The sequence below is a fragment of the Seriola aureovittata genome, chromosome 5 (genome assembly GCF_021018895.1).
Source record: "Seriola aureovittata isolate HTS-2021-v1 ecotype China chromosome 5, ASM2101889v1, whole genome shotgun sequence".
Lineage (NCBI taxonomy): Eukaryota > Metazoa > Chordata > Actinopteri > Carangiformes > Carangidae > Seriola > Seriola aureovittata.
In genome coordinates this window covers 24731481-24748722 of record NC_079368.1, presented here as the reverse complement: position 1 = coordinate 24748722, position 17242 = coordinate 24731481, and the positions used below count along the sequence as shown (strand labels likewise).

At 41.5% G+C, this 17242-nt stretch overlaps 1 protein-coding gene across 3 annotated transcripts in view; it reads left to right on the top strand.

The window, feature by feature from the left end:
* Positions 1–1238: 1238 nt before the first annotated feature.
* LOC130169910 (transducin-like enhancer protein 4) overlaps positions 1239–17242 on the top strand; it is a 39249-nt gene continuing 23245 nt past the window's right edge. For 2 of the 3 annotated variants that reach the window (XM_056376962.1, XM_056376961.1), the window contains exons 1-5: positions 1239–1771; positions 2125–2222; positions 3984–4047; positions 4190–4234; positions 15050–15112. In XM_056376962.1, the coding sequence (XP_056232937.1) occupies positions 1727–1771; positions 2125–2222; positions 3984–4047; positions 4190–4234; positions 15050–15112 (315 nt within the window). In that variant the 5' untranslated portion in view covers positions 1239–1726. The remainder of the gene's footprint in view (positions 1772–2124; positions 2223–3983; positions 4048–4189; positions 4235–15049; positions 15113–17242) is intronic. The other variant, XM_056376963.1, reaches the window with a different exon arrangement.

Here is a 17242-nt window from a genome sequence, read left to right as displayed (position 1 = left end):
ATATTTTATACAAACAAATGATAACAATGCAGTATCTATATAGAAGTCAAATCGTTGCTCTATACGGTCTACGGTCTGGTTGGCATCAAGATTTGTCACAATAAGAAAAACATGGGTGCTTTTAATAACATTAACAGTGGCTCCATTCTGACACGACCATCAGGACAACATCAGGACCCAGAAACTGAAGCAGCTAAATGGAATTCAGCCATCGTTAATGTTATTATTAAACATCTGTGATTTCCCAGCTGTGACACTTCCTTTCAATCTAAAACATGAAATCGCAAAAGCTGACTGACACTAAAAGATGTGTCATAATAGACTACATGGTACTCTGACTATGTCTATTATGGCTTTTATGAGAGCTCTCGGCTCCAAATTGGGCAAATCTGTGCCCAAACTGCAGTTGCATTTGTTAAAAAAAACAAAGAGAGAAAGGTGATAATAACAGAGGAAACCATATAAACATTTCCAACACGTAAGCCTAACCCTAACCCATACGCAGAATAAAGGGGACGGACAACAAGCTAATTGACAAACAACCTATAAACCCACCTTTGTAGCAGTAACAATAATGCAAATTGAATTTAATGAAGTGTTTACATTACTTTGTCAGCCACAGTATGATTTACATCCTATAGGCTGAGGTGAACAACAGCAGCTGAATAAGGATTTAATTGCAGGGTTGTAAGTGCAATCTGTGGCCATAATAGGAGCCAATTTTAATAGGCGATTCAATTAAAAAAAAAAAAAAAAAAACAAGAAAAACATGAAACACCAAGGGGCCATATGTTAGCCTGTGCCTGGAAGTCTCTATAAAAAAAAAACATGCACATAAGTCAACAGATAGTTTCCAGATTAATCCCTGTGACATCTTTTAGTACCAGAGCGAGCCCCCCACGTGGGGAGTCTGCATAAATCGCATCCTGATGGAGGTCATTGGATAGCAGATCGATGATTGGCAGGAGGGTGGAGCGCAGTGTGTACACTTCTCTGTCGCTATTGGCTGTCTTTAATGGTCGCTCCTCCTTTAGACCACACACCATTGGCTTTGGGGGCTTCGCGGAGGAGCCGGGAAGTTGTAGTTCTTTACAGCAGACGCACATCTGTAGTGCTTATTATCGACTAATATGAATTAAACTACACGTCCCGACGTCACGGTACGGGCCCTTATAATTGTTGTGAATATGTAATTGCGCTCGTACGACTGGTTGCTTCTAAATTTGGCTTCGCAGGGGCAGGCTTCTACAGTCGGTGAGGTGGTCGCTCCTCCGGTGCTGCGTGAGGATGTCAACATTAACGGAGGCTGTAGGAAATTAACCCATAAATGCGTGACGACGAGACGCCGCGGAGAAGCTCAGGCGCGGACAAGCGGGGTCATGATGTGCCAGAAGTCGATGCTTTGTAGGGGAAATCAGAGAAAATAAGAGGATTCGTTGTTAGTTCAGAGGGAGAATTTAAAGCTTTGTTGCGCATAGAATAACGCGCTGGAGATTTTGGAGAAGAGTGAAGCAACTCCTGCTCTGATTATCACACTGAATGGACTTTTGAAATACTGTGTCACTGTCTTTGACCAGCCAAAGATCCGAGGATGTTTTCGCTCTTCACGGAACACGCACGTAGCCCGCAGAGCGACCACTGACTGACCTTTTACGCACGGGGAAAGATCCGTGCTCACACATTTTGTTTTCGTGTTTATGTGGATGAACTTTGAAATACATTTTTAATGATTCGAGATCTGAGCAAGATGTACCCCCCGGCACGGCATCCGGTAAGTAGAGAGCAGTAGCAGCCAAGGCAGTGTGTCAAAACAGCGCGGATTAACAGCCGCGCGCCTGATGCGTAATCAGTTTAGATCAAGTTTCCGTGCCACTGCGCGCTCGCACGGACAATTGCGCTCATTGTCAAACTGCTGCAGCTGTATGTGTGTGTCTGTGAGTGTGCGTGGGTTACCGTGTGAGGAGACTGTGTGAAACCAAAAGGCCATCCGTATCACAGAGGCCTATTGTCATCTACAGTCTTGCCTCTGTGTGAGTGTGTGTGTGAGTGTGTGTGTCGTGACACTGAACTTTGGTGGCTCAGTTCTTCCTCTCTTCCCTCACATGCTGTTTGGTTTGGGTTGAGGTCCCCCACCAGCCGGGACAGCCGTTCAAGTTCACTGTCACCGAGTCCTGCGACCGGATCAAGGAGGAGTTCCAGTTCCTGCAAGCTCAGTATCACAGGTGAGAGTTTGGATGGAGCATGACATTAACGCTGCACGGAAACATCTGCTCATCGGCCCATAAAATACTGAGGAAAGTTCCTGCTGTGGGATGAAAAGTGGTTATAAATTTGATTTGTGTGTTATTCTGGGTCTTATTGAGCTGCATTTATTAATTGAGTGGTTAATTGACAGAAAAAAGAAAATTTATCAGGAGCAATTTTAATCAAATAATTGCAATTTCAAAAAGACAAATGGCTCCAGATTCTTTTATTGTTAAGAAAAAAAAAAAGATTGAACATCTTTGTGTTTTGGATTGCTCATCATACAAAACACGATCAACATTTTAAAAAAGGCATCATGGGGTCTGGGAACATGTAATTTTTCATAATTTGCTGATGTTAGGACAAACCATTAATCAATAAAAAAAAAGCAGAAGAATAATTAGTAGTGATAATATCAGTTGGCCTTTGCCCATATTGTAAACTGAAACCACATTAGGTTAGAGAGGTTAATGTCTGTGATGTTGACCTGCCTTGCACCAATCATCTATGAGTCACACAGTATCACCAGAATATTAGGGAAATGCATGATGCAATGCCATGAAATATAAGACACGGATGGATTTTTGTGAAGGATTTGATTGAGACATAAAACACGCTCAGTGTGAGGTAGATATCCATCTGGAGATCCCACGAAACCGGTTCTCCACGGATCCTGTGAATAGAGCGAACACACTGGCAGTCCATGTTTTGTCTCAGGTCCATCACTCACTCGGTGACTAACCACAGGTAAACCCCCACCAGCCTTGGTATGCACGTCTCTCTCTGCAAGTGCAAGTGGTGTGAAATGCTTTTTTTACCCGACATGATGAAGTGTGAAATACATTGCTCGGGGAAGAACCATAAGCACGATACCAATGCATAATAATCGCTCGCCTCGGGCCACCTTGTAATTATTGCCCAATCACCTGGTGAGATGAACCAGCGGTCCAGTTTGTTGGCCAATCCAGAACGAGCTGAACCAAGGACAGTGCCAGCTGCATGTGATCAAACTGCTGCATACCAGTGAAATCCTAACAGCAGGGAGACACTGATTTGGGGGTGGTGGGAGGCAGGGCGAGTAAGGGTGGGTCAGATATACGCACTGAATATACAACAGTACATCACCAATTCTAACCTTTAAATCGCTCCTTTAGTCTGTCAGCATCCTAACTTTACCTGCACCAGTTAGATACCGTTGCACACCTGATGATCTCCTCAACAAAAGCTTCCTGTATTGACGTATCACAGCTTTCCAGTTACAAGCAACAATCTGAAAGAGTTCAGCTTTTGTGTAGCCACACTTGTAAAATGGATCCTCATTATATGGTTGCTTTTTTGTTGATGGTGCAGTTTGGGCTTCCACTCACACTGTAAGAATATATGATGAGTTTTGTGTGGTCGTCTATTGATCCATTAATTACTGCACAGTACCTGCTGAGTAAGTGTCTTCTGTGTCTGCAGGGGAAACTGGTGTGATCCAAGGGGACTCTTTTTTTTTTTTTTCTTTCTTTCTCTCTATGTTCCACTCAAATTTAGAAATGCAAATTTAAAGTAACAGGATGTAGTCACTTAGAGGTTTGGTGCTCTACAAGTGACATCTCCAATTTAATTCTTTCAGTCTTTTTTAAAGTCGTAATTGACTTGAAGTGCACTTTTGTTTTACCTTTGAACGTGTGTGAGGGCTGCTGTGGGTTTGATCGTGACATACACTAACATGATATTTTCCTTCTGCCTCACAGTCTGAAATTGGAGTGTGAGAAACTGGCCAGTGAGAAAACTGAGATGCAGAGACACTATGTCATGGTGAGTGCCATTGACTACGTGTGTGTGTGTGTGTTTGTGTGTGGGGGGGGGTGTGTGTGGGGGGGTGTGCATCAGTATTTTTGTTGTGTGCTAAAAGAGGAACAGAGAGGACACGTTTGATCTTTGTTTTGTTTTTTTTCAGTACTATGAAATGTCATACGGACTCAACATCGAGATGCACAAGCAGGTAGGAAACTTTTTTCTTTTTTTACTACGTGTGAAAAGGAAGTGAAACCGATTCCTCACTTTAGTAGGTGTCAGATAAATGCAGAGGGTAAATAAGATCAACATGTTTTACATTTTGAGGTTGAAATCCGTAGTTCCTGCTAAACTCGCTGTCAGTTCAGTTTCAAAATTGTGCCACCGTGTTTTTCCAGGTGCCGCACATTATGCGGTTTATATTTTTAATTGTTCTTACCTCCTTTTTGTGGTTGACATATTCGTTGCTTATGATATTCTTGTGTTCGCTAACTGGTAATCTTAGAAAAAAACCCTTTTTTCAAAGTATTTCCAGAATCCTCATTGATGGAAAAATGTTCTGTTTACTCCGTGTTAAAGAAGATTTAACACCACTCTGTTTCATAACCCAAACAAAGATGCTAACCGCTAATCTCCTTCCTCAATTTCTAGAGTGTTAACCATAATTAACCATAATCTTATTATCAGTATTTGTATATATATTCTTTCTTTTCAACATTTTATATTTTCATACAAAGTAATGTGTTATTATTATATCTTATTTTACTTATATTTTGGAAAGAACATGTCAGAAAATGTAGTTGCACCTCGAGAAACAGTGTCTAAGTGTGTCAAACTTTTGGATTCTGGGAAAACCTTAAGACAAGCGCTGTGTTTTGTGAACAACCTTCTGGGCCGGGACACTTAGCTGCAACTTGAATGTAATGATACAATGGGAGGGGCACAAACTGTGTGAAGAGCCCAGATTGTGTGTTAAAGATATACCGTGTTTCATAATGAACGGATGTAAAACAAAAAAAAAACAAAAAAAAAAGAGCAGTGCTTAAGAATTCCCCCATTTCTCATTTGTTCTGTTTCAGTGTGTTTTGGTGCCTGGCGAGGTTGAGCAGTAATTTCACATGTGAATAATAATTTCATCAGTTTAATTGAAAGAGAAAATGGGCTGAAAAATGAGCGGAGTGAGCGAGGATTTGGCCTTTAACGAGCCTTTACATTACTGCTGCCTTTTTTAAACATGGAGGGTCATTAGCATAAATGTCTGTGTTAACCACACATCAGCTGCCAGGCTAAATGGGCCACAGCTAACCAGCTACACATTCATTTCCAGAGACATGACACGTGTGTGTGTGTGTGTGTGTGTGTGTGTGTGTGTGTGTGTGTGTGTGTGTGTGTGTGCGTGCTCATAAGGATGAGAGGATGTGATAAATGATCGGTCTTTGTCTTGCTATATGTGTATGTTTTTGTGTGTATCTATATTGTGTGCGCGTGTGTGTGTGTGTGTGTGTGTTAGTGTGTTGCGGGGTGTCTGTATAACAGCCTGTATGTATACTGTACATGTTTACTTGGTGTGTGTGTCTGTGTGTGTCTGTATGTACACTGTAGTTGTTTATTTAGTATTGTGTGCGCTATTTGTGTATTTGTGTGTGTTGCATGTGTGTGTGTTTGTATGTGCTCATATATTTTAGATGTTTACTAGGGGGTATGTGTCGGTTTTTGTGTTTGTTTCTGTTGTTGTTGTGGTTGTGTGTGTGTGTGTGTGTGTGTGTGTGTGTGTGTGTGTGTGTGTTTTTCTGTGTGTGAATGTTGCACACACCACGCGCAGCTTTTTACTGGCACACTAATCAGACTTGTTTGATGAAATATGGGTTGTCTACCATAAATCCTGCTGTTTGCTGGTCTTGGTATGTCTGTGTGTGTGTGTGTGTGTGTGTGTGTGTGTGTGTGTGTGTGTGTGTGTGTGTGTGTGTGTGTATGTGTGTGTGTGTGTTGAGGGAAAGGGAGAAAAAACAAAAAGAGATAAAATGTGGACAGTGGCTTTGCCTGGTGCCCAATGATTTCTGTCAGGAAACAGTTTTGGAGAGTGAATCCCTAGTTTCTGCCAGCAGCCTTTGTGTGCTTGTTTTCAGTGTGTGTGTGTGTGTGTGTGTGTGTGTGTGTGTGTGTGTGAGTTTTGGAAGCAAATGATTTTGATGTGCAGGCTGTGTTTGTGTGCACTCTTACGCCAGTGTGCACGGACGCTGATGTGTGTTTTCCATCCATGGCGTTTAATACGATGATGCGACGTGTGCGGCTCGTTGAGTGGAAACCGAGATTGAAGGGGGTGGGGGGGGTGGGGTGGGGTGGGGGGGTGATGGTGGTGTCGGCAATGTTGTTTGGGGGGAGGGTGGTGGGGGGGTCGAGCTACAGTCCCATTAAGGCAGTCGGCCTCCACTACCAAGCGAATTGCTAATATTGCTTGTTTAGCATTTTCTGAGGGTAATAGGCCCATTGATTTTTGGCTCGGCTCTCTGTTTTATTTACACAGAAGGGCTCTGGTGCCCGGGGAGTGAAATGTACCAACGCTCGTTAAAGAGAAATTGACTCGTAGACGGAGGAGAGGACGGGCGGGGGGTGGGAGGCAGCGGGGAGGGGTGAGGAGGGATAAAGAGGAAGCAGGGTACGAGGGATGTAGAGCATGGGACTGAGCTGCGAGAGGACAGCTAATCAATTGCAAATTAGAGAGACTGAGAGAGGAATAAAGCGAGCGAAGGATGGCGGGGGATAAAGGGGAAGGAGGAGGGAGGAGAGCGTGGTGAAAGAAGGAAGTAATAAGACATTTTTATACTGAAGAATGGCAGTGTTTTCAATGAGCTCTGACAACTCATTTCACTGCAGCGGATAAGGAGCCATTTGTTTCATTTGGTGGCCTTTGGTAATGTTGCATTTAGAACAAGATTAAAAGCACATGGGAAACTGTAAATGAGAGTAAATAAGATTTTAGGTAACGTAATTGTAATTATCTCTTCATATTTTTTCGATGGTTTACAAACGCACGGCCGTGTATTTTAGTGTTTTCCAACCTGGGAATCGGGAACCAAACAAGAGTTCACAAGATTAATCTGAGTGGTCCTGAGATGACTGATGGGCATTTTGAGAAGTTTTCTTATTCTCTTTCTTGCTGAGAGTGAGACGATGAAGAGATCGAGACCATTTGTCTGTCCATATCTGCTGGTTAGCTTAGCTTAGCATGAAGACTGGAAACAGGGGGAAAGAGCTAGCCTAGCTCTTTCCAATAACAAAATCTTCTTACCAGCAGCTGTAAAGCTCACTAATGAACTTTGTGTCTTTTTCTGTTTATCCATATTTTAACAAGTGGGGGTTTTACAGGGTGTTAATGTGCCGGACTAGTTTTTGGCTGGAGTCCCTGCTGCTCATATCATACTTCTGTTGTTTGTAAATAATGTTTAAAAGCTATTTAACAGAAACTGTGAGCGCAAAAATCTCTCTTTAATTGAGTTGGTGCCAGGGGCCAGTTTATGACTTCTGTGAAGAGTTGCATCACATTACTCACAAACTGAATCTTTACATTATGCACTCATTTTGCAGCTCAAGCTGTTTGTAGCCTGTCTGTATAGTGCCCTTTGTTTTCCCTCCCTGTCTCTCCCAGCATATCTAGCTGTGTCTTTCACACACCCACACACACACACACACACACACACACACTAACATGCCATCACAGGGGAATACAGCCTTTATATGGCGGGGTCCATTAGGTGTATTAGCTGGTGGTGAAAAGTGGTGCTGATGTGGTGCTTACAAAGCTCCACAGGGGAGATGGACATTTGATCTTCTATCTGACCCAATCTGACTCCAGGGCTCCTGCCTGATCTAATTTCTTTGTTGTTAGAAGTTGAAGTGGGAGTATCCTAACCCCTTTTTTCATTCTTTTGGGCAACATCTTGTTGTTAAGTGGTTATTGCCTGGCATGTTTTTGAGCTGCACGAGCTCACCATGCTAAAAAGATTACAAAAAGGTTATCTCAGGAAACCATATTCAGTGGTAAATTCTCCGTTAGCCTTTTCCCTGTGTGTTGTCAGGTGTTTCACACCCTTTATTGCATGTTGTTGATCTGATCACATGGGGCGAACCATAAAATGAGAAGTTATTCTACATTCCCTCTCTAAGCTGCTGTTGATGCTCGCTGATTTTTCTCTTTTCTAACTGGAGGAACATTTCTCCGGGGACTCACATACAAGGTCAAAGATAAATTCAGCACACATGATCTTACCTCAGAGGTTACTGGGCTTTATGTGACCACAGAGTCCTCTAATCTACCAATAAACTCCATGAATCGACCTGGTTTGAGTCCTAACCTTAGAAGACTCTTTGGCCAGTTTTTTTTTATTATTTATTATTTATTCACTGTCAAGACGCTGACAGGTCCAGGTCAAAGTTTAGGCCACTGTTTTCCACAGAATTCACAAATTCTCCAGGTTTGTACAAACCACAGGACACTTTTCGAGGAAAAGAAGAAGGAAAAAAACCGAGTCCTGCTTTTTCGCTTCGGTGTCTGCTGCAGTGTGAACAGACGTGTTTGCCAAACAGGCTGACATCCCTGCACTCTGCCCGACAGTCACGATTGTTTGCCATTGATGTAAAATGTCACCTGAAATTGGTTGTGTTGCCTTGTGGAAAAGCATATCTATTTCCTTTTTTTTCTTCTTTTTTTTTGCTCCAGCGCTTTTGTTTCCACTTCTCTGCCAACATCTCAGGGTCAGCTCTTCAGAAAGAGGTTGTAGAGTCGTTAGTGAAGATCCTTACAACTGATCTAATAGCTTCAGAGTCTTTAGTTCTACACTCGTGTGTTTGTTTGACAATCTTTCAAAAATAGACGCAGTTTTTAAAACTAGTTTTAAAGCATTTTATCAGAACTTACAAAGTACATTATGGTTGCAACAAATGTTTGTTGTCATTATCGATTAATCTGTTAAATATTTAAAATGTTTGGTCCCTAAAATGTTGGAAAAAGTTTAATACCAGAGAGGACTAAGAAAAGCAGCAAATTTGAGAAACTGGAGCCTGTGAATTTCGTGGCATTTTACTGAAATGACTTAAAATTCATCAATCGTCAAAATAGTTGCCAATAAATTTTCTGTCGAACAATTAATTGATTAATTGATTAATTGTTCTGGCTCTATATATTACATTAAAAAGAACCATTAAGAAAACCATGCAGTTGTGTTGCAGAGAGCCATTAGTTTTCATTCATTTCTGTGTGATGGAAGAAATAATTAGCATACTCAGTTAGCTGATATTTGCTCGAGTTGTGTAAACCATCACAGCGAGCGTGACATTTGCGTTATTATAATTATTTTTTTCAAAATGATATCATTGATTTGAAAATACAGCCAGAGGTTTAAGACCGTACAGTTTAAAGATGGTAAAGTATACATTATTTGTAGACATTTATTTGTTTCTTGAACAGTGACCATACAGATAAACATAGTTAAATATGGATGAGTAGAGCAACAGCTGTGGTGTTTATAGCTGAATCATATAGTTAGGCTTTTATATTGAGGTTAAAACATCCAAACAAAAACATGATGCAACAGAATCAGCATAAAAAACTACAGCATACAGTAATTTGACTGTGGACGTGTGTCTCTGTGTATATGTACTGACCAAAAGTAGCTCCACACCTTTGAGCTCTATAGTTTCCACTTGCTGCCCCTCTGGTCTTGACTCCTTCGCTATTATTGACTATTGATTGATTGCATGTTGACAGATTACATCAGTGGTGAGGCCATTCATACACTTAAATATCTATCTATGCCGTAAACCAGAACTACAGCATCCACAGTTCAGTCTGACCAAAGACCTTTGTAGCATATCATTCCCCAACTCTCTACTTTCTACTCTCTACTAGAGGCGTAAAATGTCCCCAAAATACTTCAAAATCAGTAATCATAGCTGTGGAGTTCAAACTTGCAAAAGGACTAGTATTTGTGGCACTGTAAGAGGCACTTTTTTTACCAACAAGTCCTCCTAATTAAACCAAAAAATGATACGACAACGCTGTGATTAAAGTTTGGTTTGGTTTAGGGAAAGATCAGAGCTTTGTTAAGGCGAGTGGAGTTAGTTGACCAGTCCATCTGCATTAACCTCCTTGCTACACAGTTTGCAGCTCTATGACCTCACTTCCTCCTGTGCTCCTGTTGCAGTTACTATGGCGGCTGAACTTCAGGCACTCGATAGATGATGCTGTTCTAACTGCTGTGACTGTCTGTTGTCCTTTCACTGTCTCATTCAACGCCTGTTTCTTTATGCCAGAACAGAGCAAACTCACTCATTCACTTCTCGAGGGTTAGTGTTCACCTCATGGAGGATCGCCAACTGATTCCACGGCTGTAAGATGCTGAGCATGGCCTCCTCTCCGATCCACACCTATAACACTAAGGTGCCGTTGAGCAAGGCACTTAAATCCCAACCAACTGCTTCAGTGGAGTTTCTCAGAGGCTAATATGTACCGGGCAGCTCCCCGGTGTGCACGAATGTGAGGCAGAACCAAGCTGAAAAAGGGCATGTGTGCACAGCAAGTCTTCCATGGATAAACGTTAAATATAAAATGAAAATGTCAGTGTTTTAGGTTGTGTGTGCTGCTGCAGCTCTGAGTTAATCACAGGTAAGCTGAACTGCAGCCCTCCCTCGAGTTCCCCATCTTCCTGACTCTAAATGGCTCCATGACTTTCCCTCTGGAGTCGTTTTGACTTGTTTTGAAAGCTCAGCACAACTCCTATAACTATTCAAGAAGGGGACACATCATCAGAAAGATGGATGTCCAAGATATTTGTTTTAGGGGTATTTTCTGACATAGTATCGCAGTTTGAAAAATCCAGCGTGAACAACGAATGAATCAGTGGAAACTTTTGAAAATGTTTGAAGAGTGAATGAGACTTCTGCCCTTTCGTTTGGCTTTCCGTCTGTTTAATTGTCAGGCTTAGTGCGTTTTTGGAAAACATGACTCCCTTTTCTAGATCATTTATGATACAGAGCTGTATCAACAGTCGTCTGGACGGAGATGGTTTTCGTTTTAAAACACAGTTTTTAAATGAAAATGTATTAGTGTGGACGTAGCCTTAGATGTGCTTCTTTTCTTTGTGCTATGTGACAATGACAGGATTTGGGATTTATACTGTTCGTTGGAAAAAAACAAGGTGTAAGAAAAATAAATGTCACTTTGGGATTTAGGATAGGATCATTTGTAACTGTGAGAATCCGTGATATGTTTTTGTACTGTTTTCTGAGACTTCATGGACCAAACAATAAATCGTTAGTTGCAGCCCCACTCCAGTGTATCTTCACCAATGCTGTGAGTTGGTTGATCTTTAATTTGCATCCACTTTATCTCTGAGCCCAAATGCTACAAAGTGAAGCTTTATTTTATGTTGCAAGAACACCTTTTTTTTTCAACCAAAATGATGAAGCATAAAATAGCTGCTCTCACTACTGAAGTTTGAATCACAAAGAAATGAAATGACTCTTGATGACGAAACACCATCGATTCAATTTCAGCTCACCTTCACCTTTGAATCTGTCCTTAATTGGATTGAGGGCGACTAGATAAGTTTGAATTTGAACTTAAGTAAACTGGTGAACAAATTCACTTGTAAATGTTGTTTCATTAACAAGATGTACTAGACTTTAAAAGCATCGGCACAAATCCTTTGGTCATTCAGCCAAAACGCGGAATATCAAGAGTGTGTCACAACAACACGATAAGAAAATCTCAGACAGATTACTAGTAGCAGTAGTTTCCCCACAGATTTCATATGCTGCAGGTATTGATACAATAACGTTTGTCACACTCAATCACAATGAAAAGACTCTATGTTGTGTAGTTTTAGTTAGTCGTACAAATAAAGAAGGTGATGTTCATCCCTTTGTGCCCGTAAGTGTTTCTTTGTGAGTCTGTGTCTTTTGTCTGTGTTTGTGTTTGGATTTGAGTTGCACTACTAGCACTCCCTTTGGGACGGCGGATCAGGCAATTTCCTGTTAAAAAAAAAAAAAAAAAAAATCCTACCTGATGTGGGGAGAGAGAGAAAGGGAGAGAGAGTGCTGTATAATCTTTAAAAGCCAACCCCTGGGTTCAGTAAAAACATCTGCTGAATACAGAGAAGGCTGTGGAGGTGTGTATCTGCTCGTCTCTGTGTGCGCACGGTTGTGTTTATGTGTGTACCATCCTGCCGCAGTGTGGCTTGTGCTTGTGTCTGAAGGGTTTATATCAGCGGGTTTGCTCTCATGGCCTCTGGGGCCTTCTGTTACCACTGATACCAGAGCAAAGTTCACCTCTGTCAAGGATAAATGAAACAAGTGCCTGACAAGGTGAGAGATGTAGCTTCCTCTGCGTTTGTGTCAGTGGTCTTGGAGGAATTATCTCAGTTCTCATGATTGTGTTTTCTTTGTTTCACCGGGCTCTTCATTTAGCTGATTAAGTCGACAAAAATCTCACACGTGTCTCCCATGTTTTCCTTCAGCGATCTGCTCAAGTGGACTCTGCCTGTGCTCCTCCAAATTCTCAAGTGGGCCAAATCCTGGATTTATATTCACAAATCATCCGTTAGACTGATGCTGATTGATGTTCAGGGAACGCAGTGGAGGAATAACCTTCCAGAGATACTGAAGGATAAGTGATGTACCCTGGTTGTTACTGGATTTTTGAGGCTGATCGTGATTTCATTATGTCAGGGATTAAAAAATCCAATTACAGTGCATCGTGGATCTGGCCGATATGACTTTAAATCACGATTATTTCAAACTTATTGCAATTATCGGTCTCTTTTTTTGAGCCATGCACTCTTCATATTCAGCAATGTGATTGTGTTCTAAGGGATTAAACAAACTGGAGGTATTAACCTTTGGTTGCTATCCATGTTTCATTCACTGTGTGGTTGTTGTGACTGATAATACCCAATCAGGAGGCGAGACAGGTGTCTGCCTCTCCGTTTCTACCCGTCCAGACTGCAACACAACCCCGGAGCTTTCAAACTAAAACGTGTCAGGTGGCGTTTTCAGCTTAGCTTTCAGTGAACGAGGGCCGGCATTAGTTGGATGGGGCGGAGGCACATGACTGACTTGACTTGTAAGAATTATGACAAAGATGCTGAACGTGACATTTTACAGATCTCTGTGATGGAATTACTTAACGATAACTACATATCTGCAGTTAGATGATATCAGCTAATATCTCAGTGGCCCCTCGTCTCTGTTTGAGGCCCGTGACTCGTGGCTACATTAGCTGCCCCTGGTATAACACACCTAGCAGTCAGTTGCATCGTGGGTAATGTATGCACCAGTTTGATAAGGAAGACGGATACGTGGAATAAAGAAAAGATGATATCTCAGGTTCTCTGGCAAGCGTGCGATGCTAAATCAGTTGAGAACTCTTTTAATATCACAGTTTGTTTACACTGAATTGCAGGTAGCTATTCACTATGGACTGTCTCTACTTAAAAAAAGTCCCTTTGTTCTCTGCTTCTCTTTTGTGGGACAGACACAATTATTTTTATTCCGTTAGTCCGCTATGAATGGTTTGGACAGAAGGGTGCACAGTGAGTCTTTGGCATCTTGACAGAAAAAGTGAGTCACTGAGTGACTGAGTCTTGATGTCTCTTTTTTTTTTTTTTTTTTTTTTTTTACTTTTGCTTTTTATGAGACAAAAAAAAGGCCACAGAAGAAAAATGTTCAAACTTGTCTCAAGAGACAGTCAGATGAAAATGAACTCTTGACTTCGAAAACATTAACATGGGAATCAACTGGCTTTTTTGTTTTTTGTGCTACTTATTGTGTTTTTATACACGGAGATCACCAATGGTAGAAGCAGTCAACCACAAACTCACAAGGCCAGAGACGTGACGCTAAACATCAGGAATGATGATCGTGAAGCCGAAGTGAGAGCTACTTGAAAATGAAATACTTCTCTCTAATGGGCAGTAGATAGGAGCACAAAAAGCTTCATCCTTCCATATGTATGTGTGTGTGTGTGTTTGTGTGTGTGTATGTGTGTGTGTGTGTATACAGTAGCTCTGTTTGTATTTTCACGAATGGTTCAGATACAGATTCCTGTCCTGAAGGCTCCTACAGCTCCGGATACAACACAATGACCAGTAGTAATTGTGGTGGTAACAGCGATAAAGGAGCTGGCTGTAGCCTCCTCTGCTGCAAAGTGGATGTGTATTATTGTCACAGGAAACGTCAAAAGGTTTACGTGTGTTTGTCTGTGGAGGTGTAGCTACAAAAAAAAAAAAGAAGACTGGATCGGAGGGACACGTTCAAACCTGAAATCGCAATCACTAAAAACTTGTTATTGTTTTTATTGGAGCCTGTGTGAAGTTCTTTGTGCACAGCAGACCAGCAGAAAGTCGTACCAAATCACTCCATGATTGACATGTAAACATTTCCATATTTGTTGAAGTGTAGAGAGTTCCTCAGAAAAAGATTACTGCTTTACAGTAATCGCTCAATGATAAAGTTGTGTGAGGTTTGTTTTGGTGACACTGGTGCTCATTACTGTGGTGTTTCTGCGCTGCGCCTTCCCAGAGATCATCTCTCAGTCAAACAGTGTGGGTGGTACTTAGATGTCTTTTTTTTTTTTTTTTTCTCCAGCGTTTTTCTACAGATGAAGTTGGAGTTTCTGTCTGTTTTTGCTCTTTTCATGGTCATTGCTGCTCATGCTTCTTCTCCTGCTAATTACAATGCTCAACTGAACAACCTGAAATTTAAAATGCACAACTTCCCGCGAGCCAAAAGCGCCGCCACCAGACATTATGAGCGTAAGAGCAAATGTAAAAAGCTTTCAACAGCTGAGTACACATCACATTACTGCTTGTTTGTGTGTAATGAATGTAGGTTATTACTTTAGTTTAACACACATTAAACTGCGCTGATGTGAGCAGCTGTAGGTTGAGTGCAGAGGACGTCTGTCTTCTTGTCTGTTGCTGAATTTGAAGATGATTGTGTTCTCTGCGCCCACCTCTCTGTCTTGCAGGCGGAGATCGTCAAACGGCTGAACGCAATCTGCGCCCAAGTCATCCCGTTCCTCTCTCAAGAGGTAAGATTCAAAAATGCCTGTCACTGTGAGTTAAGACGGAGGTGGGAGAGAGAGACAGGGAGAGAGAGAGAGAGGGAGAGAAAGAGAAAGAGAAAGGAGATAGATAGAAGCCATAGAAGGAGGAGAAGAAGTGTGTGGTGGATTGTGAGGCAAAACAGACAGATACGGACACACACATACACACACACACACACACACACACACACACACACACACACACACAGATTATCCTGGGCTAATCCTCCCTGCTCGGGATAGACAGATATGCTCTGAACTTATTAAATGTCTCCCACTAACATATGCAGGAGCCAGTGGCTGAGTGTGTGTGTGTGTGTGTGTGTGTGTGTGTGTGTGTGTGTGTGTGTGTGTGTGAGAGAGAGAGAAGTGGTTTTTGTGTATGAGTTTATTTTGCATGTGTGTTTTTGTGTGTATTTGTCCATCTGAATGCATATTAAAATGTGTTAAAATACACTGTAGACACGTGCACGTACAGTAGTGGGTGTGAGAAGTGTGTTTTATACAGTGTGTGTATTATGAAATCTTTAGTTGAGTTTGTGTGTGTGTTTAGCTGATAAATCCTTGCTCTGGAGGAGTTGAAAGTATGTATGCATGCGTGTGTGTGTGTGTGTGTGTGTGTCTGTGTGTGTGTGTGTGTGTGTGTGCGTGTGTGTGCGTGTGCGCGTGTGTGTGTGTCTGTGTGTGTGTGTGTGTGTGTGTGTGTGTGTGTCTGTGTCTGTGTGTGTGTGTGTGTGTGTGTGTGTGCGTGTGTGTGCGCGTGTGTGTGTGTGTGCGTGTGCGCGTGTGTGTGTGTGGAGGGGTGGGAACAGCAGGAAGGAGTGAGTTTGGACTCCAAAGCTCTCCTCCAGATTAGCCATGGATTAGGAGGGTTTAGGGTGGATTAGGAATAATGGCATTAGACTGTGGTGCTGCTACACAGCCCTGAGGCCCGCAGAGAGGGGAGGCAGGGGGAGGAAGCAGCTTTTACTGCTTTGTTTTGATGCGCAGCCTCGTTTACCGAGCGCGCATATGAAACGCAACACAATCGTATTATTATTGTGCAGCAAATCATGTCGACTGTGTTTGCATGTGTTTGTGAGAGCTCTTTGTTTCGTTTTTATTTTTGTCATTTCCTGATGTTGTTCCTTCCCACAGTTTGTTAATTTTTCTGACAGAGGCATTGTTGTCACCAATGGGATGATGCGTCAGTCATCCTACTGTATCCAGAAATAATTGCTCCGAAATATTTTACCCTTGTCTAAGGACCAATATCACCAGAGAATTATGCATAAAACATATAATTGTGCATATATTGATGGGATTGGGTTTTACACTTTAAATACTAGTAATAATAGAGTATTAAAAACTGTCAAGTAACTAAAGTTTGCACTGAATCCTGGGTGATTCTCTTGTTGTGCTCATTCTTTGACTTAAATCATGATTTTACTGAATTTATACAAACATTTTTTTTAAGAGAAAGTTATTATAAGGTTTTTGTAGACAAGCATCTGTATTGAGCATCATTTAGTAAAAAGTTGGTATCAGCATAACTAAGTTTTAAATATGACAGTAACGAGATAATTAGTAAACTGATAAAAATAATATCTGCATAGATGGAAATTTCTAAAATATTCTGTATTAATTGCAGGAAGCTTAGTTTTCTCTTGCAGCAGTGTGGAAGTGTACTTTGCACTAAACTGTGTAAAAGGATAGTTGACAATGTTATGACTAAATTAATCTCTGTTTTCTGCATTTGAGTTGTAGTAATTTGTGTGAACCTCCCTCAGCACCTGTAGACGCTTAGAAACTGATTTTTACGAACAAAGCAGCGTTTTAGATGTTTGTTTCTGCATCAGGTATCATGTTAGATATAAGAGTTAAACTGTAAAGGCAATTGTAATGAGATGAAAAGCATCTGTATTGACTGAAATAAAACAAATAGTGTCCATCCCAGATCTATAGTTCGAAGAATTACTGGTAATAATGTTTTAAAAGCACAGCCAGTACTCTCGTGTGTGTGTGTGTTAGTGTGTGTGTGCGTGTGTGTGTGTCACGTTCCGGCAGGTTAGCCTCCGTCTGCAGAGGTGTAGCTGAACTCAATGGTCAGGTTCATTTCCACACCTGATAAGCTCT